General features: G+C 50.8%; 1 protein-coding gene across 1 annotated transcript; it reads right to left on the bottom strand.

Annotated features, from left to right (window-relative positions):
- Positions 1-784: 784 nt before the first annotated feature.
- On the bottom strand, positions 785-23,111 carry Nynrin (NYN domain and retroviral integrase containing). Its single transcript, NM_001433131.1, has 8 exons — positions 22,816-23,111; positions 12,315-12,973; positions 10,619-12,196; positions 9,661-9,791; positions 9,423-9,519; positions 7,883-7,984; positions 6,815-6,916; positions 785-5,367 (listed from the first exon to the last, which is right to left on the bottom strand). The coding sequence occupies exons 1-8, from the start codon at positions 23,011-23,013 to the stop codon at positions 2,523-2,525; spliced, it is 5,712 nt and encodes a 1,903-aa protein (NP_001420060.1). The 5' UTR covers positions 23,014-23,111; the 3' UTR covers positions 785-2,522.
- Between the last annotated feature and the right edge of the window lie 4,197 nt (positions 23,112-27,308).

Here is a 27,308-nt window from a genome sequence, read left to right as displayed (position 1 = left end):
TCTCCAAAAACCAAAGGGGATTTCAGTCAGGCATGGTGGTCTGTGCCTGTAATCTCAAAACTTGGGATGTGGAAGCAAAGGGTTGGAAATTCTAAGTCAGCCTTGGCTACAGAGTAAGTTAGGAGCTAGCCTGGGTTCCATGAGACCCTGTCTCAAAAAATACAGAGGGACCCACGAATCTCTACCAGAACCCTGTAAAGATCTAGAAAAAAGGAAAGGATTTTGCTGACCGCCTGTCCAAATGACCTCCACTTTAGCATCTGTGGTCTCTGTCTCTGACCTGCACCAATTAACGACCTTGGCTTTTGCAGGAAGGGCCCTGGGATGACCTTCATAAATATCACAGGTCATGAGCCTTGGGCTTGGCTCCATGGGCTCTCATATGCCTCATATCAAGTCACGCTATACTGGGTTCGCTTATTCTCCTTCGCCTGACTTTGGGCTCCAGGAGGAAAGAGATTATGTCCTTCCCATAACCTGTTATACTGTCCACTCCCAGACAGCCCACAACACATAGTAGGTGTGTTTCGAATAGGAACTGAGGAGTCGCATATGCACTTGTACATCCTTCCTGCCCGCTGTAACCATGCCAGCATGGAGCAGAAGCCTTGGCTTGCTTGTAGAAAAGGCAGCGGAAAGCCAAGGCCCAAAGTCAGAATGCTTAGCCAAGAGTAAGGACTCCAAACTTGAGGAAGAACAAGGGTTTCCAGTTCAGGAAGAGCAATGGACCCCCACAGATACCCCCACTCTTCATCCCCCAATTCAGAAAAAATTAAACACTGGCTCCATTTTTAAATTGATTTATTGAAAAATAAAATAAAAATCACTTGAAAGAGCGTATGATGGAAATTGTACTTAACAGGAAGAGGGGTTGGAATACAGCCCTGGGGTGGGAGGGTGAGGCTGACTACAATACGAAGGGGTGGGGGAGAGACAAAGGTGAGGCAGTGTGAAGAAATAACGGTACCTGGTAAAAATTCTACAGCTAACCTTTCAGCATCCCGGGAGCACCCAGCACTCGTTCCTGGGCAGGGCTGACAGCTGGATTGGCTGAAGAGCAGCATCCAGGTAGTTATCTAGAAGGGTTAGGGAATGGCATCAAAGGAAACAGAGGTACAAAATCCAAAAGGATTCCTATGCTTAAACATGTCGCTAGAACCCATCGTGCTGAACTTGAAGTCAGGACGGTTTATCCGGGTCCCAGCTCAGCCACAACTCAGCTGTATGACTGTGGGCAAGTCATTTCCCTCTTTTCTCTGCTGTGAAAGCCGGGCTCAATGTGACTTCTCCTCAGGGCCCAGCATTCTGGCAACCTGAGCTCAGCTGGAAAACCAGATTGGCTCCTCAAGAAATGAGCTACTAGGACTCCAAGCCAGAGTGGCCTGGTGCTGGCCTTTCTCTCCAGCCTGTCAGCTTGGCTGTGTAGGAATGCAGGGTAGTGAGAATCTCAGCCCTCACTCCTGCTGAGAGAGCTCGCTCTACACACTGGCTGTAAGCGAGCTCTACACAGAGGCAGATTCTGGGCACTGCAGCTGATCAGGACAAAGCAGTCCCATCTAAGGAGATGGGTACACTGCAGGCAGGAGAGGGTTGTGAGCTTTGGCAGGGGGTGAGAGGAGTCATAGGTGCAAGAGGAAAAAGCCACCCGGCGCCCAGCCATGTGTCAAACTACCCACGTCAGATGCCCTCCCCTTGAGCCAGAGTTGTGAGCACCACCGAACCTAACAGAAGCAGCTCTTCCAGCACAGATGCCAGGTTTGGTATCAAGGCCCTTGATTCCTGTGAAGTGACTGCCATCACAGCAGGGGTCGGGAATCATCTGCTGACTGGAATCAAATGAGGTAGGCCAATTCATCCCCTTCCACCTCCCCTTAGGAACAGGTAGGTGACTTATGGCTGATCAACCCCCACCCAGAGCCACCATCCTGGAGGCACAGAAAGGCTCCAACCCTTCCTTAACAGCTGTCCCGGTGCTGGCAAGGGAGGCTGACTGGAGAACAGCTACCTTCTTGCTGCCGGTGTGCCTGTGCCACCGAGAACTCCAAGGGCAAACAAATGCACGGTGTAAGGGGAGGCACTCCCACGAGAGAAAGCCGTGATACCTACCCACTGGCAGGTCCAAATCCACACTGTTAAGTGTATGTTGGGTATAAGACACTGGGGAGGGGTGTGCACACCAATACACACCTGAGTGTGTAAAAAGGGAAAAGGCGGCACTTGGGGAGGACTGTGAGCCTGGCCTACCTTGTTGAGGAAACTCGTTTGCTCCCAAGTGTAAAACTTCCAGAGCCCACATAGGACAACCTTTGGCACATTCTCCAAACACCCCTACCGGGGGATGTCTTCTAGGGACATTCTTCCCTAGGTCAAGGCAATTCAGCAAAGCTTTACTAAGGACCTTCTCCACAAAAGGCACAACTAAGGGGCCCCACAGAGCTGAGAGCACTGCTCAGATCAGAAGGGAGGACTAGCAGCAGAAATGCGGGACCCCCTAGAACAGGCAGCTCCCCGACCATTCTAACTCACTGCTCCAAGTCAAGGGGCAGGGGTGTGTCATTCTTGGGAAAGGCCTTCATTAGACTGCTAGGATAGACACAGCCCAGCTTGTCTGGGACTGGGAAGCCCCACACCCTATAGAGCGATAGGCTCAAGCGGTCCCCAATATAGAAAGGACCCATCCATTTGGCACTGCTGCCATTCCTGGGGAGAGACAGCAAGAGGACTTGGTCACCCACACTCCACTCGCTCTCCCGGCTCTCCCTCTTGAAACGCCTATTCTCAGCCTTCTCGCTGGCCTTTTCTGCCACTCTCCAGTGGAGGTCCAACAGCTCCCGAATCAGCTGAAGCAAGAAAGCATCCATCTTGAGCCCTTCGATGTTCGCCCGGCTCATCTCCCACCAGGAGGGCTCCATCAGCCTCATCTCACCCCCAGTCAGCACCTGGAATGGTGTGGCCTCCGTGGTGGAGGCCCTAAAAGCCAGGTGCAGCAAAGGCAGAGAGGCTGCCCACTTCTTGCCATACAGAAAGATGAACTCCTTCAGGGCCCTCTTGAATTCCCAGTAGGCCTCTGAACTCATCAGACAGGGGAACTGAAGGGACCTACTCAGTGTAGTCACCTGGGCTCCTAGGGCCAGCCCACAGCTCACCAGAACATGACGGGCAAACTGGGGGCCTTGGGCTGCCTCCAGCCTTATGGGGACACCCCATCTTGCAAACACATGCTGCAACAACACCTGGGCCACAGCCACGTGCGTGTAGGGCTTCAGAGGGAATGCCTCCACCCATCGGGTGTTGGCGTCGGCCACGATGAGCACGTGCTTGTGACCCTCCTCACTTACAGTGACTGGCCCTACTACCTCAATCTGCAGGCTGGACCAGGGAGCGGTCGACCTGAGAGGCCATGGGGACTCGATAACTTTCAACTCCCCACCTATGAGATTTCGGGGAATGCAGAACAAACAGCTCCTGCAGTAATCCTTCACATGATCCTGCATCCCAGGCCACCAACCCAACAGCCTCAACGTCTTATAGGTGTCCTCTGGCCCCTGGTGATCCCCCATGGGGCTGTCATGCACAGAGAAGATCAGATCCCTCCGAAGTTGCCTTGGGACTACCCAGACCCTGGGATGCTTTTCCGCCTTGAACATGAGCAGGCCGCTGTCTTGGTCCAGGCTGAGCGAGTTAAAGGCAGAACTGAAAGGGGAGGGCCCAGACAACTTCTGCCCTGCCTGCAGCTTGGCAATGATATTGGCCAGGGTGCTGTCACTCATCTGTAAGGCCAGCAGGTTGGGCTTCCTGCCTTTAGTATGGGGAGTCACTATGGGCACTGGCACATCCTTTGGCAAATCCCACCACTGCCCGCCCCCTTGAGCACCCTGCTTGGCCAGAGTGTCCACCGTCACGGCAAACAGAGAGCCCCGATAAGAGGTTCGGTAGATGAAGGGAAGGGATGAGAAGCAAGACGTGAGAGATATGATGTAGGAGAGCAGGCTTGGATGAGGTAGCGAGGCCCCGTCCGACGACAGGAAGCCGCGGACTTTCCAGAGTGGTAGGAACTCCCACAGGACGCTGAAGATCCAGTTGCAGTGGGTAACAAACACCACTGGGAGCTGGGACTGGCCGAAGCGCTCTAGGCCACAGGCCACGCCTGCCAGGTGGGCGTATGTGGATGTATAAGGGGAACAGGAAAAGGCCAGGGAGACCGGAGGACTGGTCGGGGACAAGATGTAGAGACCAAAACCAGCACACAACTCATCGTCATGGTAGAAGCAATAGCCAGACACATGGACACAGATAAAAGTAGACAGGTCAGAAGAAGGAGGCAGAAGCTGGAAAACTCGGGGCATCGAGGAAGCGGGCGTCAGCAGCTGGTTTTCCCCCAGCAGGCCCTGGAGAAGGGACAATTCCAATTCCCTCTTGCCTTTGTCCTGCAGCAAGAGAGACCATCGAATCAACCATGCGTTGGAAGCCCTACGGCTATCCCAGGCCTCGTTATCCACCGTGGTCCGGGAGGCATAAGAAAGACGGAGGACCACTGGATTGTCTCCGACGCATCGGGAAAAGTGCTTCAGGGCCCAAGCCACGGCATAGGGGCTGTCCCCGCCTGACTGAGGACCCTCACTGTCCTCATCGGGGAGGAGAGGTTTCGAGGTATAGGCGATGGGGTGCTTCCTTCCTGAGTGCTCCTGATGCAGGCTGGCCGTCAGTGACACTTGGCTGACGGTCACTTCCAGGTAGAAGGGCAGGTCGGGGTTGGGGGTTGACAGGCAGAGGGCACACACTAGGGCTCGTTTCAGGGCCAGGAAGGATTTCTCATGCTCCTGGTTCCACTGCCAGTCTGGCTTCTGCTTGAGGAGGCTGTGCAGGGGTCCCACGAGGACTTCGTAGTCAGGAATAACATCCCGGTGGGAATCCATAAAGCCCATGAAGAAGGACAGCGCGGTGAAGTTGCTAGGGATGGTGAGCTGTGCGAGCTGGGTAAGAACCTGCTGACTCGGAGCCTTCCCATCCCAGGGGACATCCAGGTATGGCGAAGACACCACAGGCAGAAGGTCGATGTCTAAAGCCCCCTCGGAGGGGTCGTGCAGGCTGAGGCACTGGAGGATTTCCTCGGAAAAGGAAGGGCACTCGACCCCAAACACTGACACGGGGTCAGAGTCCTGCTCCTCTTGTTCATCAGGCTTCGGAATTCCTGGCTCCTCCACCAGCTCCTCTTCCAGGCTTTCCTCCCCCTTCTCCCCTTCTTCTATGTTCTGGGGACCCTCCAAAGGTTCAGCATCAGCAGCGTCACCCAGCTCAGAGATGCTGGCTGAGCTGGGAGGAAGGGTCTTCCACACCTTCAAGAAATTGCCAATGTCCATGTCCAACCTATCACCAAAACAGGTAGAAAAATGAGAGGGGCGGCCCCCAACCCCACAGATTATCTGAGGGGAAAGCCACGCATATGGCCACCCCACAGAGTCCACTTCATTCCTGAGTCCTTCACTCATGGCAGGGGGCAGTCAGGAGACAGCCCACAAATACTTGCTCTATAGCGTACACATGTCACTCATTAAGGGATCTTCTGCGCTTTGAGAATTCACCAAACCCAAACCTCACTGACCGTAGCGGTCAGTTTTAATTGCTGGCTTGACACAATCTACAATCAGCTGGGAAGGTGGTCTCAGAGAAGGACTGTCTAGATCCAGTACCTGTAGGTGGATCTGTGAGGGATTATCTTGATTACACTTCGGTGAGAAGACCCACCCACTAGGGGCAGTTCCATTCCCTAGGCAGGGGATCAGCAAGCACTCATCTATCGATCTCTTCTGACTGCAGATAGAACGTGACCAGTTCTTCCCAAGCTCCTGCCGCCATGACTACCCCCCAACTGTTGAGCTGAAATAATCCGTTCTCCATAGCTATTTTTGTTTGGAGTGTTTTATCACGACGGGGAACAAAACTAAATAAACTAAGACCATGAATCACTTCAGTTAGTTTTAAGCTTGGTAAGAGAGGACTCGCACTATTACCTCAGGGTGAACATCGGAGGGGAAGCCTAACACACAACAGAAGGGCCTCAGCTTCATTTCCGCTGATGCAATGAGATGAAAGATGGCTGGGGTGGGCAGGAAGCAGTGTCCTGTCCACGGGTCCCAGAGCACTGGGAGATGGGCAGCAAACGTGACTCAAACCATAGAGAAGCCAGACGGCCAGAGTTGCCACACAAACGTGACTCAAACCATAGAGAAGCCAGACGGCCAGAGTTGCCACAAACTAAGTTCTGCCAGAATGACCTTGGAAAAGTCACTCGAGTCTCCTCTATGAAATGAGGAGTATGGTCATTTACGCCTAATTGAAATTGTGAGCATCAGAGGAGATGAGATTGACAGCACAAATGTAGACATGGCTCCCTTGAACACAAGGAAAGAAAAACAAACCTGCTTCCTGTCACACATCACCAGCAGCCTAAAGCAGAAACAGTCAAATGGCCCCAGCTCGAGAATACGTCCTTTCTGCCTGCTAGACACACACGTAATGAAACGCCACGTGGCCACTAAAATGTACATGAATTTGCATGGCATAGGTCTGAAGACAGCAAGAAAAGGCTGAGCATGAAAGCCAGTTGTGGAAATAGGCATGAGAAGGCGTGTGGGAAACGTTGAAAGAGTAACATAAAGAGTAGATAAAAGCATCAAAATGTGACAGATCTTAGAGACGGAAAAAGATCAAACCGCCCCCTTCACTATTAAGAACCAGATAAATGTTGACTAACACTACGTTTTCAGTCAGCCCCAGGAATGCCTGGGGGCTAAAGGAAGGCCTGACAAATTACCTGTTTGGCTTCTTCAGAAATTCCTCCAAGGTGGGGCCGTCACGGCCCAGGGGGTCATCTGGTACCATGAAGAGACTCCCAGCAAAGGTGAAGGGTAGCAGGCTAGACCCACAGGAGAAAAGGGCAAGGTCATAGGTAAGCCCAAGGGTCAGCCACACCCTGTTGCCTCCACAGGTCTCTCAGCCTGTCTGTCTATCTTTCCCTACCCCACCTTTCTCTCTCTCTCTCTCTCTCTCTCTCTCTCTCTCTCTCTCTCCCTCCCTCCCTCCCTCCCTCTCTCTCTGTCACACACACACACACACAAATTCTCTCTCACACACACATTCTCTCTCTCACACACACCTCACACACACACACACACAATTCTCTCTCTCACTCACACACACATACACACACTCACACACACACACACAATTCTCTCTCTCACTCACACACACATACACACACATTCTCTCCTTCTCTCCTTCTCTCTCCTCTCATATACACACACACAAATTCTCTCACACACACACTCATACACACATATACACTCAAACACACACAATTCTCTCTCACACACATGCACACATTCTCTCTCTCCCTCTCACACACACACACACAAAATTCTCTCCTTCTCTCTCTCTCTCTCACTCACACACACACATACACACACATTCTCTCTCCCTCTCTCTCTCTCTCTCACACACACACACAATTCTCTCTTTCTCTCTCTCTCACACACACACATTCTCTCTCTCCCTCTCTCATACACACATACACACACACATTCTCTCTCTCCCTCTCCCTCTCTCTCTCTCTCTCTCTCACACACACACACATTCTCTCTCTCCCTCTCTCATACACACATACACACACACATTCTCTCTCTCCCTCTCCCTCTCTCTCTCTCTCTCTCTCTCTCTCTCTCTCTCTCTCTCTCTCTCTCACACACACACACACACACACAGCATTTATCAGCAGGCACTAGCAAAGCCCTACTCTAAGGCTCCCTTTCCTGCCCCAACATCTCTGCCACCGGTTGTCTGACATCACTGGGAAATAGAGGCTCTAGTCCCTAGAAGGTCTCACCGATCTTTGACCATAAGTTTCTTGGAATTATTCATTAGGATGTGAATCTGCTCATTAGTGACAATGACCCCATCGGTCTCCTCTGCCAGCTTTACCATGAACCTGCAAAAATAAAGGAAGTCACTAAACATCCAGCCACCACCCCTCTCATTTTCTGGGCCCTCTGGAAAATGAACCAGAACTCCCTGGAGGGTCAGACAAATCTCTGCTCTCTGTAATCAAGCCAAAGCCACAGAGTATATCCTCTCTTCCATGTCCGTCTGGGATCCCAGCAACCCCAGAAGGTGTACTTGGTTACATAGACCTCCAAATGTATACATAGCCACACCCCCCTCTCACACACGCAAGTTCAGGCAACACAGAACCCATCCTCTGCACGTGGGTGCTTTCCGCCCCCATTTCATCACCTGTAAAATGAGGATGAAATACCTGCCCCGTGTTGCTGTAATAATTAAACTGAGGTAATGCTTCTAAGTCTAATTCAGTGCCTAGTACACAGCATGCAATATTCTTCATCAAGGCACAGTACCACACCCAATGTCAAGACATACATCCACAAACATACCAACACATTAAATCACATGGCTTAATAAACCTATTCTCCCTAGGATCACTTTCCTCTTAAGGAGGGGTGTGGTGGTGGGGGGCATTCCCTGGGATTTCACATGCTGTTCCCCAAGTACCCAGCAGAGGGCGCATCAACAGAAAAGTCCTTGCCTGGATTTAGAGGATTTAAGGAACCCACTCAGGAGTCAGATCTGGGAGACGGGAAACTTAACTGGCCCTGCCCAGACCTTCACAGGCTTAAAGGTTGAATGGATTGCAGGGAACACAGGAAAGAAACGGAATCTCTCCCTACTTAACATGCGAGGTGCCCGAGGGAAGTCAAGGCCTGCCGGCTCGGCATCTAGGCCTCCCTTCCCTGCTCTCGTACAGGCAGGGTCACAGACTCCCCTGGGCGTGCTGGTTCTATAGCCATGCTGGACAAGGAAGGCTGAGAGTTGACGAGCAGAGAGGATGTCAACATTTAAGCTAACCAGGCCCATCTAACTCCATTTCTATAGCCTTGCCCGAGGATCCGCCCATGTAAGGTTACATACACACCTCCTCCCAGCATCACAGCTTGAGGATCAAGGACTGAAGGCATCCCTTGGAATAGGAACTTGAACCCAAACTGACACCGAAAAGCCTAGGCTACCTCGAATGCTAATTGGATGAGCCTCTCGCTCATCAGCACCTCAAATTAGCAAATCAGCATCTCAAATCGCAATCAGATGCAGTGGGCTGGACGAGCTTCGTGCTCCTGAACCAGCGCACAGCCTCTTGAGAACACGGAGAGAGAAAGCTGGTAAACTCGGGGAGCACAGCACCCAAGGTCCAAAAATGGCAGCAACCTTGTGCTTGGGAAGAGCCAACCTTCAGCCACCTCCTCGTTTGTTTCCATTCACCCCCCCGCCCCCGCCCCCGCCCTCCCCCTCGCCCCCGCCCTCCCCCCGCCCTCCCAGAAGGTGAGCCCTGCGGAGGACAGGGCGGGGCATACCTGTAATCGTAAGTGGTGATCTTCTTGCCGTTCTCCAGCTGGGATGGAGTGATAGACAGCATCTTGAGTCTGTGCAGCTTCGTCAGAAAGTGGCTCTCTGAGGGCAGAGACAGAACAGAGATAGCGGGAGGGCTACACGGGGAAGACCAGGGTGGGGTGGTGGAAGAATGGGCCACAAAGGCAAGGCAAAGAAAAGTCAGGTGAGCTCGGAAAGGGCCGGGCAGTGCTCGCGTCTCACCTCTCACCCTCCGGTTCTTCTTCAGCTGCCAGGTGGGCACGAACACGGTGATCTCTCGGTGCCCACGGTTCCAGAAGTACTGTACTGCCATGGCGATGCCTCGGCATGAGAAGAAGTGCTGTAGGCCGTGTCTGCGGGATGGCGGGAATGAGGGAACTACTTCCCAGAAGACCCTGCTCCGCTATTCATCCCCTGCCCTGAGACCCAAGCAAGTAATGTCTCAAAAGGACCAAAGATGTCAGCATGACCCTCTCCCTACCCCACCCCAACTCCCCAAATGAGGTCTCTCCTTCAAGTCCTAGCTGTTCTAGATGGAGCTTACTATGTAGACAAGGCTGGTCTTGAACTCACAGAGATTCCTCCTGCCTCTGCCTCCTGAATGCTGAAATTAAAGGGGTGTGTGCCATCAGACCCGGCCTGCAGCCCTGCCTTCAAACAGCTGCCTAGAACTTAAGGCAGAGGACCACCTACTGTGCGCCAAGAGCCTGACTGGCACAAATAATTACTGGACCATGTGACAGACGAGACACATCCCTGCACCCACACCTCTACAACACTGAGCATGCACTGAGGAAGCACTGAGCATGCAGAACAATCTCAGGCAGGCTGCGGTACGGAAAAGCTTCTAGTAGGTTTGGGGCCAGGTCTTGGGAGTTTGAGCTACTGAAAAACCAGCTTGGGTAGCACACGGACCTTTGCAGCAGATAGATCTGAGCCCAAAGGCCAAATAAATCCTTGGCTGACTCAGAGACCATTGGCGACATTTTTCACCTCTCAGACCCTATCTACATCTAAGAAGAGAGACCTTGTCTTCTGTGACGATTCTGTACCCATGACCTACCACGAAGTAGCCATTCAGCATGAGCCCCTTCCCTCTACCTTTTGCTCCCAAAAAAAGGTCTGGAAGGAGTGAGTGCCTGCCCACCTCCCTGGGCAAGTCCAGCCCATCGCTACTCACACCATGGCCACACTGCTGCCGTCGATGACCACTCTCCTCAGCCCTGGGTTCCCAGGCTCCTCAGACAAGTTCATCTCGAAGGGTGTGTTCAAGGCCTCGTTGAACCTCTGGAAGCTGGTCACTATGTTGGTGCCCTGGGAGTGAGGTGACAGCCTCTGGGTCCCATCCCAAGCCCCAAGAAGTCCTTCCTTCAGGAACTGATGCTTACTTCTGGAGGCCATGGTGCTACTGGACTGGAGACCCTGCCTCCCAGGCTTTCCCTGGCCCTTCAGCACGGTGGCTCTACACTTTGAGGCCTGAACCTCCTCACTCAGGAGTTTGGTTACATCCATGGTTGGCCCTGCAATGGCAGACGCCTGAGCCTCTGGTGTTTTAGAAACACTGGAGGCATTAGAAGCTGCAGGTGCTTGGGTGGCCGCAGGCGCTTTGGGGGCTGTAGACTCTGCTTTAGCAATGATCCCAGTTTGAACTTTGGGGGTCTGGGGGCCTGCAGGAGTTTTCACTGAAGGTGTTTTCTGAGCTGTGGGAGTTTGGGGGGTGGTGGGGGTGGCAGGAGCTGCTGGTTGATCCACAGCTGCTTTTGGGATTGTGGACACCACAGGAGCTGCTGGCTCTGTTGGAGCCGAAGGCACTTGGGGAGCTGTAGGCTCTGTGTACACTGCAGGCTTCTTCAGGGTTGTAGGCACTTTGGGAGTTGCAGGCAGCCCCTCAGTGGGTGTGCATTCAACTTTGGACACTGCGGCAGCTGTGGTCACTTCAAGAGTTTCAGACATTGTTGGAGTGTCAGGTACTGACTGACCTGTCATCCCAGCTTGAGCCATTGGCCTCTCTTGAATCCTGGGTCCCCCTTGCTCTGTGGACAGTGCCGAAGAGGACAGCTTTTCCGGGCCCTTACAATCTGACAATGCCCTTCCTTCATCTCCCAGCTCAACTCCAGCCTGGGGTATAGATGTGGAAGATGGCCCTACTTGCGAAAGTCCTGGGCTAACCTTCTCTTTGATGCCACAATCTCCTGGCACCACTGATAAACTGATGATTTTGGTGGGGGTCTCTGGCCTCAGGCTATGCTTTAGGGCTGCCTCCCTTCCTAGGTCCCCATCTGGTCGACAAGCTGGACTTTCTGCAGTGGGCAGAGGAACCAGCTCTTTCTGCTTCCATTCCAGTTTTAAGGGCAAAGGATTCTGTCCTGGCAGCCTCAGCTGGATGGGGCCCACGGGCCTCTGCCAGAAGGGGAAATTGAAGCAAGCCTGGGACAGGAGCCAGACCAGGTGAAGAGACTGCAGTTCATTGATCTTCCAGAAGGTGGCAGCAATGGTCCCCGGCCACGAGGGCCCAAAGGCTGGCCCTGGGGCCCAGGCCTTCCAAGATGGGCACACGCTCAGAGCTGGCGACTGCAATGAGATTCTGTTTTCCGTCTTCTGTCCCTGCTTTTGCTGCAAGAGGGCTTGTGTATGGTTCGCAGAATCCTGGCTGCTGGGGTCTTGTGCAGTGGCCCCTTCCTCCCCGGCACTGTCTTGTGCAGTGGCCCCTTCCTCTCCCGCACTGTTCCTATCATCACCTTGCTTGTTGGACCCGTCCCTGGAAAAAGCCCAAATTCGTTGAAAAGGTGAGAACAGCAATTTGGTCCCGAATTACTATTTCCTGGGGATCCGAATCGGGGGGTAGGGGAGGAGAAAACCCACTCTCCGGTACTTACCGTACTAGCTGCTGTGCCGTGTCCTGCGGAGTGCTCTGAGCTGGGACCACGGACCCAGCTGCTCCCAAACCTGTTAATTTCTTCGAATTTTCTGAAGCCCGATTCAAGGTTCCTATCTCTTGGAGGGGTACAGGGCTCTCTCCTATGGTTACCAGGGATGAGCCTTCCTTCTTCTGCAGGGCAGGGCAGATCAGGAAGTCTGGTGGTTTAGGGTAAATGCCAGAGATGCCGAAATGGCCGAGCCACTCAATGATGTCTTCCTTGCCAGCAGCATCTCGGACCAGGCTGAGAAGCAGCTCCTGGACTGCTGGAGGAAGCTGCAGCAGGTCTCTTGCATACTGGTCACAACGGATCCACACCAGAGCCCCAAAAGCCCGGGTCACCTCTGTCTCCCAAACCCCTCTGGGGGTGATCATTGGGGCAGGGCCCCAGCGCAGCCGTGCTACCAGCTCCTCCAGCCAGTTCTGTGTCATGGTAAAAGACTCCGTCAGCCCACCCACCATTAAGGAGCCAGGGGGACCAGGCACCAGGTAGGCCAGGGTACTCCAACAGAGGCAGTCCAGGAACAAGCCTTGTGCCCCAAGGAAGGCACAGTGCAGGACTGGTGGGTAGCGAACCTCCTTCCACAGCTCTGGGTTGCACAGACCTTTCAGATATTCCTGGGCAGAAGGGAAAGAACAAAGGGAAACAGTCCTCTGTTAGTGGCTAACCCCAGTCTGTCCGCGATACCTCAAAAGCCAACCTCTCGCTAAGCCCAAGCTGGCCAATGTTGGCACCACCAAGGCCAGATGCTCTCCCTCTGCCCCGCCCCCTCTTTATAGGAAACAGTGACAGAATGGATGAGAACTCAGAGGGAAGAAAAGATCCAAGTTTAGGGGTTGGGGATTTAGCTCAGTGGTAGAGCGCAAGGCCCTGGGTTCGGTCCCCAGCTCCGAGGGGGGGGGGGGGAATCCAAGTTTAGAGTCAAGAGACCTCACTCTTAGTTCTAATTTGGCCTCAACTGACAAGGAAGGATTGTAGGAAGTCTGTCATCTTCTCAGGACCTCAATGTCTTCACCTAGAGCATGGCAAGTTAAGTCCGCTTGGCACTACAAGTCTGTGTGGCACCTGAGGGGAAGAAAGCTATAGACTATGAAGCACTCTCATGTGCGGAGAACGTGGGCAGCCTGGGGCAAGTTAATAATTCTTTCCTCCCAGCTATATCTCCCCATCCATCCCTGCCTCATGAGTCTACTGGAAGCTTCCCTGAACTTAGTGAGCTTGGCTTACTAGGACAGCGCCTGGCACAGCTTGCCCCCCTTCTATGGACTCATAAAAGCTTGCCCAAGTACACACAGCTCAACAGTGTCTGCACCAGATCATAGCCTACGTCTACCTGATTGAAACCAGAGCTCTCTGAAGCCCCTGTGGCTGACTGCACAGTGACTTCCAGGTAATCCTGTAGGATTCCAGCTTAATCCCCCTCCAGAAGCTCTCCAGCACGACCTGTACCCGTAACCATGGCAAAGCTGCCCAGTGGTGGAGATAAGTTGATGGGCCAGTGTCCAGACAAATACCCAACAGATTCACATTATGTCTGACCAGGAGGAGGGCCTCTAGTTCTCTGGCTAACCAGCCCTCATGTTTGCAGGGAGAGCTGTTGGATTCATCTACCTACCAGCGTACCCCAGTGATCTCCAAGAGCTCCTAAGCAGTCTCTGAAACAGCAGCCCAAGTGGACTGAGGTCCCCCACGTGCTCCTTCACATCCACACCCTTCAGAGCACCCCCCCTTCCTGCCCTCCCTGACAGCTCCATTCCATGACAAATGGTCTGTAGCCCTTTTTAAATCTCTAGCCGCCGTCTTAAAGCTTATGCTAGCACCTCTGCTCAGGGCACAGGGCATTTCCCCCTGATTTAGCTTGTGTTTACTTCCTTCCTGGACTGTAACTACTGTCAACAAAATCTGAAGGGCATCCCACCTGACCCTCACCTGGTCTATCCCACCTGACCCTCACCTGGTCTATCCCACCTGACCCTCACCTGGTCTATCCCACCTGACCCTCACCTGGTCTCACTAACAAGAGAGAGCAAATGTGCAAACAGTGATCACCTTAACAAATGTTTCCCATCCCTGTGCACCCCACATCCCGACTACACAAAAGCAATATGCAAAGTCAGGGGCAGGTTGAGTGAAAAAACAAAAAGAAATCATGGGCAATTTCTTAAAAAAAAAAAAAAAAAAAAAGGGCGCTCCCTCTTCCTATTAGCGGCCAGAGGTGACCTGTGAATATGGTCCGCCATTCCCTTGACTCAGAAAACCCCACAAGATCATGCAAATCAAGAGGTTCAAACCTTCCTGTTCACTTTAAGAACACCCGGGAAACTGCCCCAGCTATCGGGGTATGCATATCCGCAAAGCCACCAAGTATCTGAAGGATGTCACTTTAAAGAGCAGTGTGTGCCATTCCTGCAGTATAATGGTGGAGTCCGTAGGTGTGTCCAGGCCAAACAGAGGGGCTGGACACGGGGTCGGTAGCCAAAAATAGTGCTGAATTTTTGCTGCACATGTTTTAAAATGCAGAGTGATGCTGAACTGAAGGGTTTAGACAGAGATTCTCTATCACTGAACACATCCAGGTGAATACGGCACCTAAGACGCTCAGATGAACCTGCAGAGCTCATGGCCGGATTAACCCAGCCATGAGCTCCCCCCCCCCCCGCCCCCGCCACACTGAGATGCTCCTCACTGAGAAGGAACAGATTGTTCCAAAGCCAGAAGAGGAGGCTGCACAGAAGAAAAAGATCCCAGAAGAAACTGAAGAAACAAAAACTCATGGCACGGGAATAAATTCAGCATAAAATAAATGCGTATAGTTGTTTTGTTTTGTTTTTTTTCTAAATGGGATCGGGGAGATGGATCTGTGGGTAAGATGCTTACTGTACAAACATGAGGACCGAAGTGCAGAGTGCCAGCACCTAGAGCAGTGGTTCTCAACCTGTGCGTCCCGACCCCTTTATGGGCGGGGTCAAACGACCCTTTTGTAGGGGTTACCTAAAACCAGCGGGGAAACACGGATATTCGCATTTCAATTCACAATAGCAAAATTACTGATATAAAGTAGCAACAAAATAATCGTATGGTTGGGAGTCACCACAGCTTGAAGAACTGTCCGAAAGGGTGGCAGCATTAGGAAGGTGGAGAACCTCTGCCCTAGAGTGATGGAAGGATCCCAGGGGCTCACTGGCCAGTCTAGTCAGTCAGTCAGTTCCATGTTTAGGGGAAAATGCTACCTCAAAAAGGGAGGCGGGAGGGGCTGGAGAGATGGCTCAAGAGTTTAGGGTGCTTGCTGCTCCTGGGGAGCACACAAATTCAATTCCTGGAACCCATGCCTGACATCTCACAACAGCCTATGACTCCAGCTACAGGGGATCTGTCACCTTCTTCATGCCTGGGTGCCCTCCCCCTCCCCCTCTCGACACAGAGAGAGAGAGCTTAAGATATTCATTGTTCCATCAGTAGTTCACCATCCTTAGGAACGGTGTAATTGAGATCACTTTGAAAACAATAAAAATGAACTAATATTTATTTAGACCTTACTAGGTGCTGGGCACATAGACTATCGGATGTATTCCTCTCTCAGCCCTACAAAAGCGGCCTTCATTATCTTCCTTTTAGATGAGAGAAAAGTCACATGTTCAGGCTCACATACAGGCATGAACACCCAGCACAATGGCCGTGAAGTCTACAGTCTTACCCATGTAGATATATACACTGAAAAGCAAAACCAGACAAGGAAACAGCAGGTATTTACAGTCCAGAAAATGGCTTGAACAATCTATAGATAAACGACGCCAAAAATTAGGGGAAACGTCGAAAAAGTGTGATGATATCTGTAAAAACATATTGCCCAATATTCCACAGATCTTCTGTCAATTCGAAGGTAAATGAAACCATCAGCACCGAAGAATGTCACACCATGCGTGCTTACAACGCCCCAGGATTTTCCTTCCTTTCTTTAAACAATTCTTTTTTTATTTACTGTAGCTGTTCTCAGACACACCAGCAGAGGGCATTGAATCTCATTACAGATGGTTGTGAGCCACCATGTGGTCGCTGGGAATTGAACTCAGGACCTCTGGAAGAGCAGTCAGTGCTCTTAACCGCTGAGCCATGTCTCTAGCCCCCTCCTTCCTTTTTATGTCAATGTTCATTCTGCCTTCAAGGGCCCCCAATATGCACGTAAGGAAAACAAAAAGGCCAAAGGACAGAACCATGAAGCTTTCAGTGCAGAGTGAAGGGAACCGAAAGGCCAAGTTCTTAGAGAAGGAGATTAATCTGAAAACCTAGTACTCCCAAAACACACACACACACACGCGCACACACACACACACACGCACACATACAGAGACAGACAGTCAGACAGACAGACTTCCCTACCTCCAAAAGGCTTATATCATTCTCAGAAGCATATTAGACAATATGTCACACAGTAAATAGGACACTATTTTTGAAAACAGAACACATATGACTCCAATATTAAAACGTGGGAACAGTAATGAAAGACTCAAGAAAAGGGTTGAAAGACAGTCAGGCAAAAAGCTGGAGTTAGCCAGGTCTGGTGATGCATGCCTTCAATCCCAGCACTAAAAGGCAGGGGAAGGTGTATCAAGGCCAGCGTAGTCTACACAGCAAGTTCTGGGACATCCAGGGCTACACAGAAAGACTGTTGGAAAATAAAAAGCCAGACTTAGAAAACAGAAAAAACTGGGGGCTGGAAAGATGGCTCAGTGGTTAAGACCACTGGCTGATCTCCCAGAGGTCCTGAGTTCAATTCCTAGCACCACAGAGCGGCTCACAACCACCTATCATTGGATCTGATGCCCTCTTCTGGTGTGCAAGAACACACAGAGGCAAAGCACTCACACATGAAATACAGAACCAAATAAACTTTTGAAAAAACAGAAAAGGCAAAGAAAAAATAGAATAAAACGTGAAAAACGTAGAAAGCTCATAAAGACAGGAACTCAAAAGGTGAAGGAGGGTGGGAAGGGTCAGCAGCCCGAATCCTCTAGACCGAAGACCATGAAGCCCAGGAGAAGGTGGAGAGAGTACGGAGCAACACAGGAAATGAAAACAGATGTCCACACAAGACTGGGTCACCAAAAAGACTCAGCACATCGGTGAGCACTACAAACTTGCCCAAGGGAAAACATCTCAGGCAAAGAGCAGGACAAGAACAGCCTCAGGCTGCTTCTCAGAAGCTAGACGTCAATGGAGTGATGTGGAGTGCTGTTGCCACATCTCTGAAAGAAACGTCTCCCTTTATCATTCAATACCAGCTAAACTACCAATCAAGTGACGTTCAGATGTGCAGCCTAGACATGTAGATTACAACACCTTTCCTCCTAGGATACATGGGGTAAGCATGCGACTCCATGGATGAGCCTCAGTCCTGGGGGAAATATATATATTATATATCCCATATGTAATATATGGAAGCCACTTGACCCACTCTCTGCCGCCGTAACAAAATACCACATGTATTGACCATAATTTCATTTGGCTCCAGGTTTTAGAGACGGTGAAACCCAAGAGCACTGCACCAGCATCAACCCATGTTGAGATAGAGAACAGGTGGGAGAGTCCCCAAACATATAAAGAGCCCATCCCATCTTAACACCCCACCTCTTAACAGCCATCCCTCTTACCACCCTTACGATTCCAGTTACATTGTAACGCGAATATCTAGGGCCAGGCAGAGCATAGCAGCTCTACTGAGCAATCAAAGAACCCGAGAAAAGTGTCCTGGACCATAATCGAGAGAAACCTCAGATGTATTCATCTCTTCTACAGTCATCGCTGAACACTGACTGCAACTGTCTTTACAGGAACTGGTTCGTCCATATTGCGTGTGGCTCAGGAAGCAAACTATGTCTCGCTTCAGAATTCCCTTTGCTCGGCACCATCCTTTTAATTTGATAAAACCACTGATGAGTGAGTGCCAGCTGCATACCTGAAATCCCAGTATTCAAGAGACCGGAGCAGGAAGGCTGTGAGCTAGACACCAGCCTAAGCTACATCCTAAGTTGACACTAGCCTGGACTACACCCACATGACTAGACACTATCAAAAGAAAAGAAGAGACGAACGGGAAGAGAAAGGAGAGAAAAGGAGACTACAAGTGGATAAGCTCCATCAACCCAAGAAAGAATGGATTTAACAAAGAACAAGATAACCGATGTCAGGAGATCGGTGAACTGAAGCCTTGAAGTGACAGATACAGCATAAAGTGGCAGCTGTCCACAAGGGACTACCTGCAGCTACATAGACTGGCTGCTAGAGTTTGGAACGTTCTTCCAAAACCAATTTGTAGGGACTTGTCCTCAGCTGGACACTCTGAGAGATGGTGGGACCTCCGGAAGGTGGGGTCTACTGAAAGGAAGTGAGGTCACCAGGACATGCTCGTAAGTGGATAGTGGGATCCCTACCCCGACTTTCATGGCCTCAGCTCCCCTCACCTGGGGGGAAAGAAAACCAAGGCCCCAGAGGACTTCCTCTGTGGATGAGGAGCACAGTTGGAATAATGGAGCAAATCCTAAATATAGACCTAGAAAACTGAGACCAAACACGCTGGAAAGGAAGAGGGAGTATCAGGGTGAGGGAGCTAACCCCTCACGTGTAATAACAGGAAAAAGAAAGCAAACATCCGACATCGGTCGAAAGGCAAGAGCATCTTCATGCTCCGCGAGAAATATGGAGATTCGTGAGTGCCTGAAAAGTCCTGAAGGACGGGGAAAAAATTATCTTTTGTGAATTTTAAAAAGGCTGAATAACTTTTAAATGTAAATTATGTGATTTAAAAAAAGAAAAACTGCTGGAGTGGTAGTGCACACCTTTGATCCCAGCACTCAGGAGGCAGAGGCAGGCTGATCTCTGTGAGTTTGGAGGCCAGCCTTGTCACCTACAGAGCATGTGCCGGGACAGTCATGGCTACATGGAGAAACTCTGTGTCAAAAACAAAATTAAAATTTAAAATAATAATAAAGTTTTAAAAATATTTATCTATTTAATGTATATGAGCATCCTATTGCTGACACACCAGAAAAGGGCACTGGATTAAATTACAGATGGTTGTGAGCCACCATGTGGTTGCTGGGATTTGAACTCAGGACCTCTGGAAGAGCAGTCGGTGCTCTTAACCACTGAGCCATCTCTCCAGCCCAATAATACAACTTTTAAAACTTAGATTTAGAAAAAAAAAAAGAAATTAGGTTCTCAGTCATGACCCAGATATGTGGGCAAACATTTTATAATCAGCTCGTAGGAAAGAAGCACAACCCTGATTTAGAGCACTTGCCAATTTCTGTGGTGTAAATGTTCTCACAGTGGCTATAAACAGCCCTCCAGTAGCTTGCAAAGTTCCTAAAATCTTAACAATGGGTTTGTGCGAGCCAAATCCAACACACACCTGACCAATTCCCAGGGTTCTGCTCACTGAGTACCGGGGCGGGCCAATTTCCATCTGACAGCAGAGAACAAGAACAAGCCACAAGCTGCCTCCGCTACTGCTGTCTTTGGATTCCCCGTCACCTCTATCCATCTTCTCTAGAAACAAGAGAGGTAGCCATGTCACCCGTCCTCTCTGGCGGCACTCAACGCATTCTCATAGTCAGTTGCCAAGTAGTGCCAAAGGGGTGCCTGGCCCATTTAACCACTGTTCAAGTCCCCTCTCTCCACTTGGTGATTTCACCTCGGAGGAGCCCTCTTCCCCGGGATTTGTCTTCCTACCTAGGGTGTGATACCCAGCAACATCTCTGATGGTTCCTAAACCCTGCCACTGCACGAGAACTTAAAAACAGAAGCTTATCAGAGATTTTCTGTTTTCAAAAAGCAAGCACAGATAATATAAAAATATGCCAGATTCTACTTTAAGTGAGTCTGCATCTTTCTTGACCCCTTTTCCACTCAGACCAGAGCAGACGACCTCACTGTCCTCCTTCCATCTGTCCCAAAAGTCCTATGCCAGTTGACCTAGGTATGGAAGGCAACCACCAGAAGGCAAAAACTCCAGATGCCTACAGTGTGGAGAGCTTTTGGGGCCCGCTTGGCAGGAATTTGACAGGCAAGTTAGCTCAGGCAGGAATCTGATTTTAGGCTAGAAAAAAGTAGTAGGCTTCAGGCAAGAATCTGACTTTGGGCTAGGACAGGGAAGTAGGCTCAGCCATCTCAGTCATCCTGATAAGCCTTAGAAACAGTGATCACAGGGCTCTGTTTATGGCCTTGTTAGTTCCTTGACTATCTGTGTTTATTGTCTTGCTTGTCCTTTAACCTAGAACTGATCTTATTACTTGCACGGAATTAAAATGGTATAAAAGCAGACTGGGAAAAAAATAAACCTCAGCCTCAGAACTGGCGGGGTCATGCTACCGAGTGGTCTAATTGTCTTTTTTCTTTTGAATCTTTGCTCCTGCCCTGGAGAGCCTGTTGACTGACTGAGCTGGCTTGGTCACTACAGCTACAGTAGGAGACAGCCACACCGCATTCTTCTGAGAAACAAGACAACCTCACATAGCAGGTAAGCCAAGCCTTTTGGCTTACAAGACACCAAACTTGGTCCGTTATAAAGCCTGACTTCCGCCCCGTGGTGTTGTTTATGTTTTTGCCAAAGTATTTGAGCATGCCTTGTTGTTTATGTTTTTGTCAAAGTATTTGAGCATGCCTTCTTTCCGTCTCAGTCGGCCCTCACAACTCTTACATGAGAAGAGTGTTATTACCTTGTTTCACAAACGAGGGGGGAAAGATTCAAGATGACTGAATTATTAGACCTGGGCCTCTTCAAACTATGCTTCTCTATCTGGGCTATGATGTGGCAACGACGTGTCAAATCCAGACCTCCTGAAAACCTTATCCTCCCCACATTCCACAGTCCCTTGCTCCCTACTCCCGAGTTTCTTCCTTCTGTCCCCACCAGTGCAAGAAAGGAAGTCACCCAGAATCTCTGCAAGCTTGTTTCCACCTTCAACAATGCCTCTCTCCAGGGCAATGAGGGAGGCGAGAGGAAACTGACAGAGCCATGGGATCCACTTAGCAGGGCTTGGAGTGAGAAATTTAGGGGTGAGAATCCATAGCCCAAAGAGGCAGCAATGCTGACGTGCTTGAGGCTGACTTGAAGTTTAAACAAGAAACACAGCCAGGAGGATCTCAAGCAGTGCAATTCAGGGGGCAGGGGAGGTAGGCGGCTCAGTGGCAGAGGGCACAGGCCCTGGGTTCGGTCTCCATCTTAAGGAAGTCACTGGTCAGCTGGATAGATCTCCATGAAGGCTGAGCTGTGTAACTTTACAGTAATAGAAAGATTAAGAATGTAAAGAGCCCAAAAGCCTCTTCTTAGCTTACCCTACGGCAGCCTCTGAAACTAAGGGGCCCCTGCACATCTGTTTTCTGGGCAGACACCTCTCCCCTCCCCCAGCACCTCTGTCAGAACTGGAAAACTGCTGATACAGCAGCTTGCTAGGCGAGTTTAGAGAGAGATTTCCCAGCTCCCCTGTCCTTCTGCTGTGTTCTGGGCCTTCTCTACCTAGGCCCTGACAAACTTGAGATATGGGTAAAGTCTCAGCCAAAGAGTTAAGAGTAGCACGTATCTGAGAGAAGGAAGCCTAGAGCATTCCTACAGGAGGAGATAAGGGAATCTGAGGGAGTGGGGGCCGTTGGGTGTGACTGAAGCAGAGGGAGGAGCCCAAGCAGAGAAGGCTGATGGGAGAAGCCAAGTTGAGCGTAAAAGGGACAAGCTGTGACCTGGCCTGTCCAATATCCAGCTCCATACAGCAAGCCCTTTCATCTCAACGTTCGTGGTCCTCCCCCCAAGATGCCCTGGCATCCCAAGGCACTACCTTCCAGAACAGACACATCCTACCCTGAGCCTCAAAGAGAGGGGGCTGGGCACAGCAAGAATATGGGGCAGGGTCCTAGGTTCTAGCCCAACCTCCACCAACCTACTCCTTCCTGACTCTGACGACTGAGGCAGTCCCTCCCTGTCTCCAAGCCCTAATGCCTGGTCTATAAACTGCCAACACCGCTCTATCAGTGTCTCTAGGGCCCTCCTCCGATCCTAGTACTCAGAGAAACCGCCCAGGATTTAAGCAGACAGAAAGGACGGAGGCCTTCCAGAGTCTTGGTGAGAACAAAGACGTATGTTGCAGAGGCCACAAAAAATGCAGGCCCTTAAACTGATCCCAAGACGGAAAATCAGGGCCCGTTCCTGACCAGAGAAGACTCGTAGAAAGAGACTCTCAGCAGAGCTTCTCCCAGCACAATTAAAGGACCGAAGTGACATGCAAGAGAGGGGTGGGGCAGAAGAGAAAGAAGGAAGCAGAGGGACATAGCTGGGGCTGCATATGTGGAGGGAGGAAGGCCCTGAAAGCCAGCAGCAGGACCCAACACCTCTGGGGACTACTGACTGTTCAGGAGTGAGGGAGAGGATCTGACTAGAAGGGATAGAAAGGAGCAAAACGAAGCTGTTTACCTTGGCTTTGCCCGTATTTTCCCGGGGCCCCTCCAGCTGCAGCCAGAAGTAAGGGGTGTCGGGACGGCTCTGGAAAGCGGTCACCTTGACCCTGAAGATGCGCTGGACTTGCAGCCGCTGCCGGTGTACCCGGGGCTTCGATTTTGTCTGCACCATGAACCATTCCTGCGCTGGGGGTTTACCCCCCGACAAGAGCATGGCTGTCCCTCCCGCCCCTGGAAAGCGTGAGAAGTGTCACGGGTCCCAGCACCGAGGCCCCCAGCCACCTAGCCCCGCAGCCTAAGCCACGCCTCCCCTCCTTGAGGCGCGCCCCCTCCCCCCCACCCCCGCCTCCCTGCCGCGGGCTCAGCGACCCACCCGCCAGCGCTCCGCGCCCGCCCTCCCAGCCCCGTCCCTTTCCGCCGTTGCACAGGAGACAAGCCCTTCCTGCTAGGGGTTGTAGCTAGGGGTGGAACCAGCCGAGATCCCGCCGCCCTTCCTCCCCCTCAAACACCACCCCCTCCTCCTCCTCCTCGACCTCGAAGCCAGGCCCCCTGGATAAACTCGCCTGGGCTGCTGGATAGCTTAAAGGGGCGCTGGAGACCGAGGGAGGGAAGGAGAAGAGACTGGGCGGGGAGGGGGGGGAGTAGGAGGGGTGCAGACAGGTCTTGGAAGCAACTACCTTCCACCCAAGTTTTGTGTTCAGGGGTCAAAGTTCCTTCCTCGAAGGAAGGAAAAGGAAGGATTAAAGAGTTGATCGAGACCCTCTTTTGAGATTTCAAGCAGTGCTCTACACACACACACACACACACACACACACATCACACGCACACAAATACCACACACACACACACACACACACACACACACACACACACACACACACACACACACACACACACACATACTCCTAGGCTGTCTGGAGTTTGAAAACCCTTACTTCAACCACCTCTTTGTGGCAGGAAAGGGTTAAGGGAAAATGGGGAGGAGAGACCACAGAGGCCGGGGCCTGTGGAAACTAAGGGCTGGAGACCAGGCAGGAAGTAAAGGGTTACAACTCTGACCCCCGCCCCCCACTCAAGTCTGGGGACTGCCTGGAACTGGCTCGAGGCCCAGACCCTGCGGAAGCCCCCCAGGACTGGAGGGGCAGGGGAGCTAGCTGCCAGATTTTTCAGGCTTGTGTTGTTTATGAGAACCCCCTTTTAGCAAGTGTGAGTTAGGGTGTGAGGATCCAGTGGGAGGTAGGGTCTCCAATCACCCTTCTCCACAGCCATCTGGTTAGCATCAGTGGTCCAAGACTAGCCCTGGGCTGGGGACACTTTCAAAACCCTAGCAGCCTTGGAGGCACGCTCAGTACAAAGAGCACTTTATGTAGCCTTGTAGTCTGAAGTAGCCTGGCGCTGTGACGGCACAGTCTGCAGTCGGGGCCTCAAGAGAACCTTACTTTCCAAACAAACTAAGAGTCACCGTCTGACAGGCACAAGTATGACCTGACCCGTGGGAACAAAGGACAGCTGATGTTTAACCAAGGCTTTTCCTGGGACGTCGCTGTTACAGAGCCACCTATGTGTGTTACGCGGCCAGTGGGGAGGTGCACGCTGAACAGAAGTGGCCAAGGGGAAAAAGATTCAGGTTACTGCTCACACCTCACCTTCACATTTTATCCCTGGATTGGAATTGAGAAAAGGAAAAGGTGGTCTGTGGGTTCCAGGTAGGCAGCACCTCAACCCTGCTCCTCCCTCCAGAAGGCTTCGAGTTCAAAGGCTGTCTGAGTGACCCCACTTCTGTCCATAAAAAGGCAGGCTTGGCGGTGCACATCGGAAATTCCAGCCCGCAGAAGACTGAGGCCAGAGGCCCTGACTCGAAGAGGATGGAGGGCTGTGCCTCAGTTTCCCTTCCAGGAGCGAGGGATAGGTGGGGAGCCAACAGTCTCTTCCTGCCCCTTCTGTTAATGATGCTAAATTCTTTGCCGCCCACCCTAATGATTGAGAACTTCAAGCACAGTTGCTATTGTCCGGGAAAGGCCCCAGGTTCAATCCTATATTCAACGAGGTCATGTGGAGGCAGAAAGAAGCCAAGCATAAGATACTTCGTAAACAGAGCCTTTTAAAGCAATTTATTATTAAAACTTTGGTGCTCTGTTGCTTTAGCTCACAAACATGGGGGCAATAGTCCCAGGCACAGGATGGCTGTCAGATCGCATAGGTAAACATGTATCAGGTACTGAATTACATACCAGTATAGCTGTGTACAGTGTACTGGGATTCTTTTTTTTCTTTTCCTTTCTTTTTTTTGGAGCTGGGGACCGAACCCAGGGCCATGTACTGGGATTCTTGCTAACCAGTAGTCTCCTTTCCCAGATCTCGTCTTCTTCCCCATCTCAGCACAAGCGCTGCAATGTGTCCTAGAGATTCTCTGCCCTAGAAATTCTCCCCTCCTTGTCTCAGCCCTTACTGCCTGCGCTCATCCATCTATCTGCATGGATGAAGTGGATTTGGCCAAAGAGCTGGTTATCACCCCCACTTTGTCAGGAATGAGCTGTGAACCCTCAAACAAGTCAGTAAACCCCTTGGTCAGGGCGCAGGTGTCCCCTCTGTTGATGTATTCACTGGGTGAAGTTCATTCCACAACTTCAACATTTATTTATGTGCTAGGAGCCAGGCTTTTGGTGCAGTTTTGACTTGGGTGTCTACTTGCTTGCTGGAATGGGTCCTAGAATTCATTATATCATTCAAATTGGTCTTGAACTTGAAACAATCCTCTTGTCTCTATCTCCCAAAGGCTACGATCACTTATATGCACCAATATACCCATCTTCTCTTAACAAAGGTTGATCCAAGTATCTTCCCATCTTCAGCTCAACTACAGTCACTGATTTTGAGTGGGTAAAAGGGGAGCGGGAGGTTTTGAGACAGGGTTGTTCTGTGTAGCCTTGGTGATCCTGGAACTCGCTCTGCAAACCAGGCTGACCTCAGAGATTCTCTGCCTGTTTCTCAAGTGAATACTGGGGTTAAAGGTGTCTGCCACCTTGCCTGGCCTACATTCATTAATTCTTTAGCTACAACATTGAGTTAAACAGTGCTTAGAAGCCTCCTGAAACCTGGCCCAAATCTACCTTGAGTAGAAGGGCCCTGGCAACAGAGAAAGTAAACATTAGACAAGTTTCTAAGCATTAATGGCAGAACGTAAGAAGCCCTGACAGGAGTCTGTTTGCAGGAGGAATGAGAGGCCTCCAAGCCAAGAAATCCTCTGGGTTAAAAAGGGCCTGCTCTGTGGGTTTGACTGATGGATCCTTATCCTTCCAAAGCTTTGGAAGGGGAGGCAGTTCTGTCATTCAAATACCTAGCCCAGGTCCACACCCATCTAAGTTCCTAGGGATGGGGTGGGGAGCTTTGTGAGCAATGTGGCCCTGCCTGGAAACTTTCTGTGACAATAACTAAGAGGTCAACATTGCCTGGACTTTGCTGTATTCTCTAAGCTTCTTTCATTTATGTATGACTCCCGTTAGAGCAGAAGGGGTTTCCTGGAGGCGTACAGAATTGTCAGAGTCTAAACAGACAGAAGAAGGCAGGAGCCAAAGAAACCAGTTAGTTATGACTCTATAGATCACTGCATAGGGTGGTTTCCCCAGAGTGCTCAGTACGTAGGTGAGAAACATGGTGTTCTCACAGGAGGTGACTGAGAATGCTTTACAGAAGGGTCTTGCCAGGCAATGGCTCCTGCCAGTAACCCACCACTTGGGAGGTAGAGGCAGGGGGACCAGGAGTTCAAGGTTCATGTTTTTCTGGGTTCTAAAGTGTTTGTGGTAATATATACATATATACATATACATATATATGCATTTTGTATATTTTTCTATTTTATGCTAAAAATTAAAGACCAAGAGCTGGAGAGGAGGCTCGATGGTTAAGAGCACAAGTTGCACTTGGCAGAGGACCCAGGTTAGTTCCTAGCACCCACATGGTGGCTCACAACTGTTACCAGACTTTTACTATTTTGTAGGTTCCCTTTTTTTTGAGTTTTTCTTTTTTTTTTTTATTAACTTGAGTATTTCTTATATACATTTCGAGTGTTATGTAGGTTCCCTTTTTAACCACCCTTCTCCACCCCATTCCACCCTTCCAACCCCCCAACACTAGGTAGGAGAGAAAGAAGGTTAGAGGGGAAAGGGGCATTGATGATCCTTAAACTACTTCCTGCTGATTAGATGCATCAATTCCTCCAGTTTGATCTTCTCCCTCAGAATATCCAATGTCTTCTCTTCATCATTTTGCACATGGCCACTTGACAAACCACAACAACACAACTGGCAGCAGCAGCCAGTGCACACCCTCTTGGGACTCCAGCACTTCCATACCCTCTCAAGAGCCCCCTGAATTTCAAACATAGTACACTTGCAGAAAGTATCTGCAGCTGGCGAAATCATGCTCCTGCCGCAGCGCAAGGCAAACACCTGGGGTTAAAATGAAACCACAGTCCTGTAACACGTCTGTGTTTTTAAAGAAACCCAAATT

Source organism: Rattus norvegicus, chromosome 15 (genome assembly GCF_021556685.1).
Source record: "Rattus norvegicus strain SHRSP/BbbUtx chromosome 15, alternate assembly SHRSP_T2T, whole genome shotgun sequence".
Lineage (NCBI taxonomy): Eukaryota > Metazoa > Chordata > Mammalia > Rodentia > Muridae > Rattus > Rattus norvegicus.
The sequence above is the reverse complement of the archived record's forward strand: the minus strand, read 5'-3'. Positions and strand labels throughout refer to the sequence as shown.

Coding starts and splice junctions, on each gene's coding strand:
- Nynrin (NM_001433131.1), bottom strand. CDS start 23,013: ATGCTCTTGTCGGGGGGTAAACCCCCAGCGCAGGAATGGTTCATGGTG. Junction 9,792..10,618: donor GGCAGCAGTGTGGCCATGGT/GTGAGTAGCGAT, acceptor GCCATCCCGCAG/ACACGGCCTACAGCACTTCT. Junction 5,368..6,814: donor TTTCTGAAGAAGCCAAACAG/GTAATTTGTCAG, acceptor TTTTGGTGATAG/GTTGGACATGGACATTGGCA.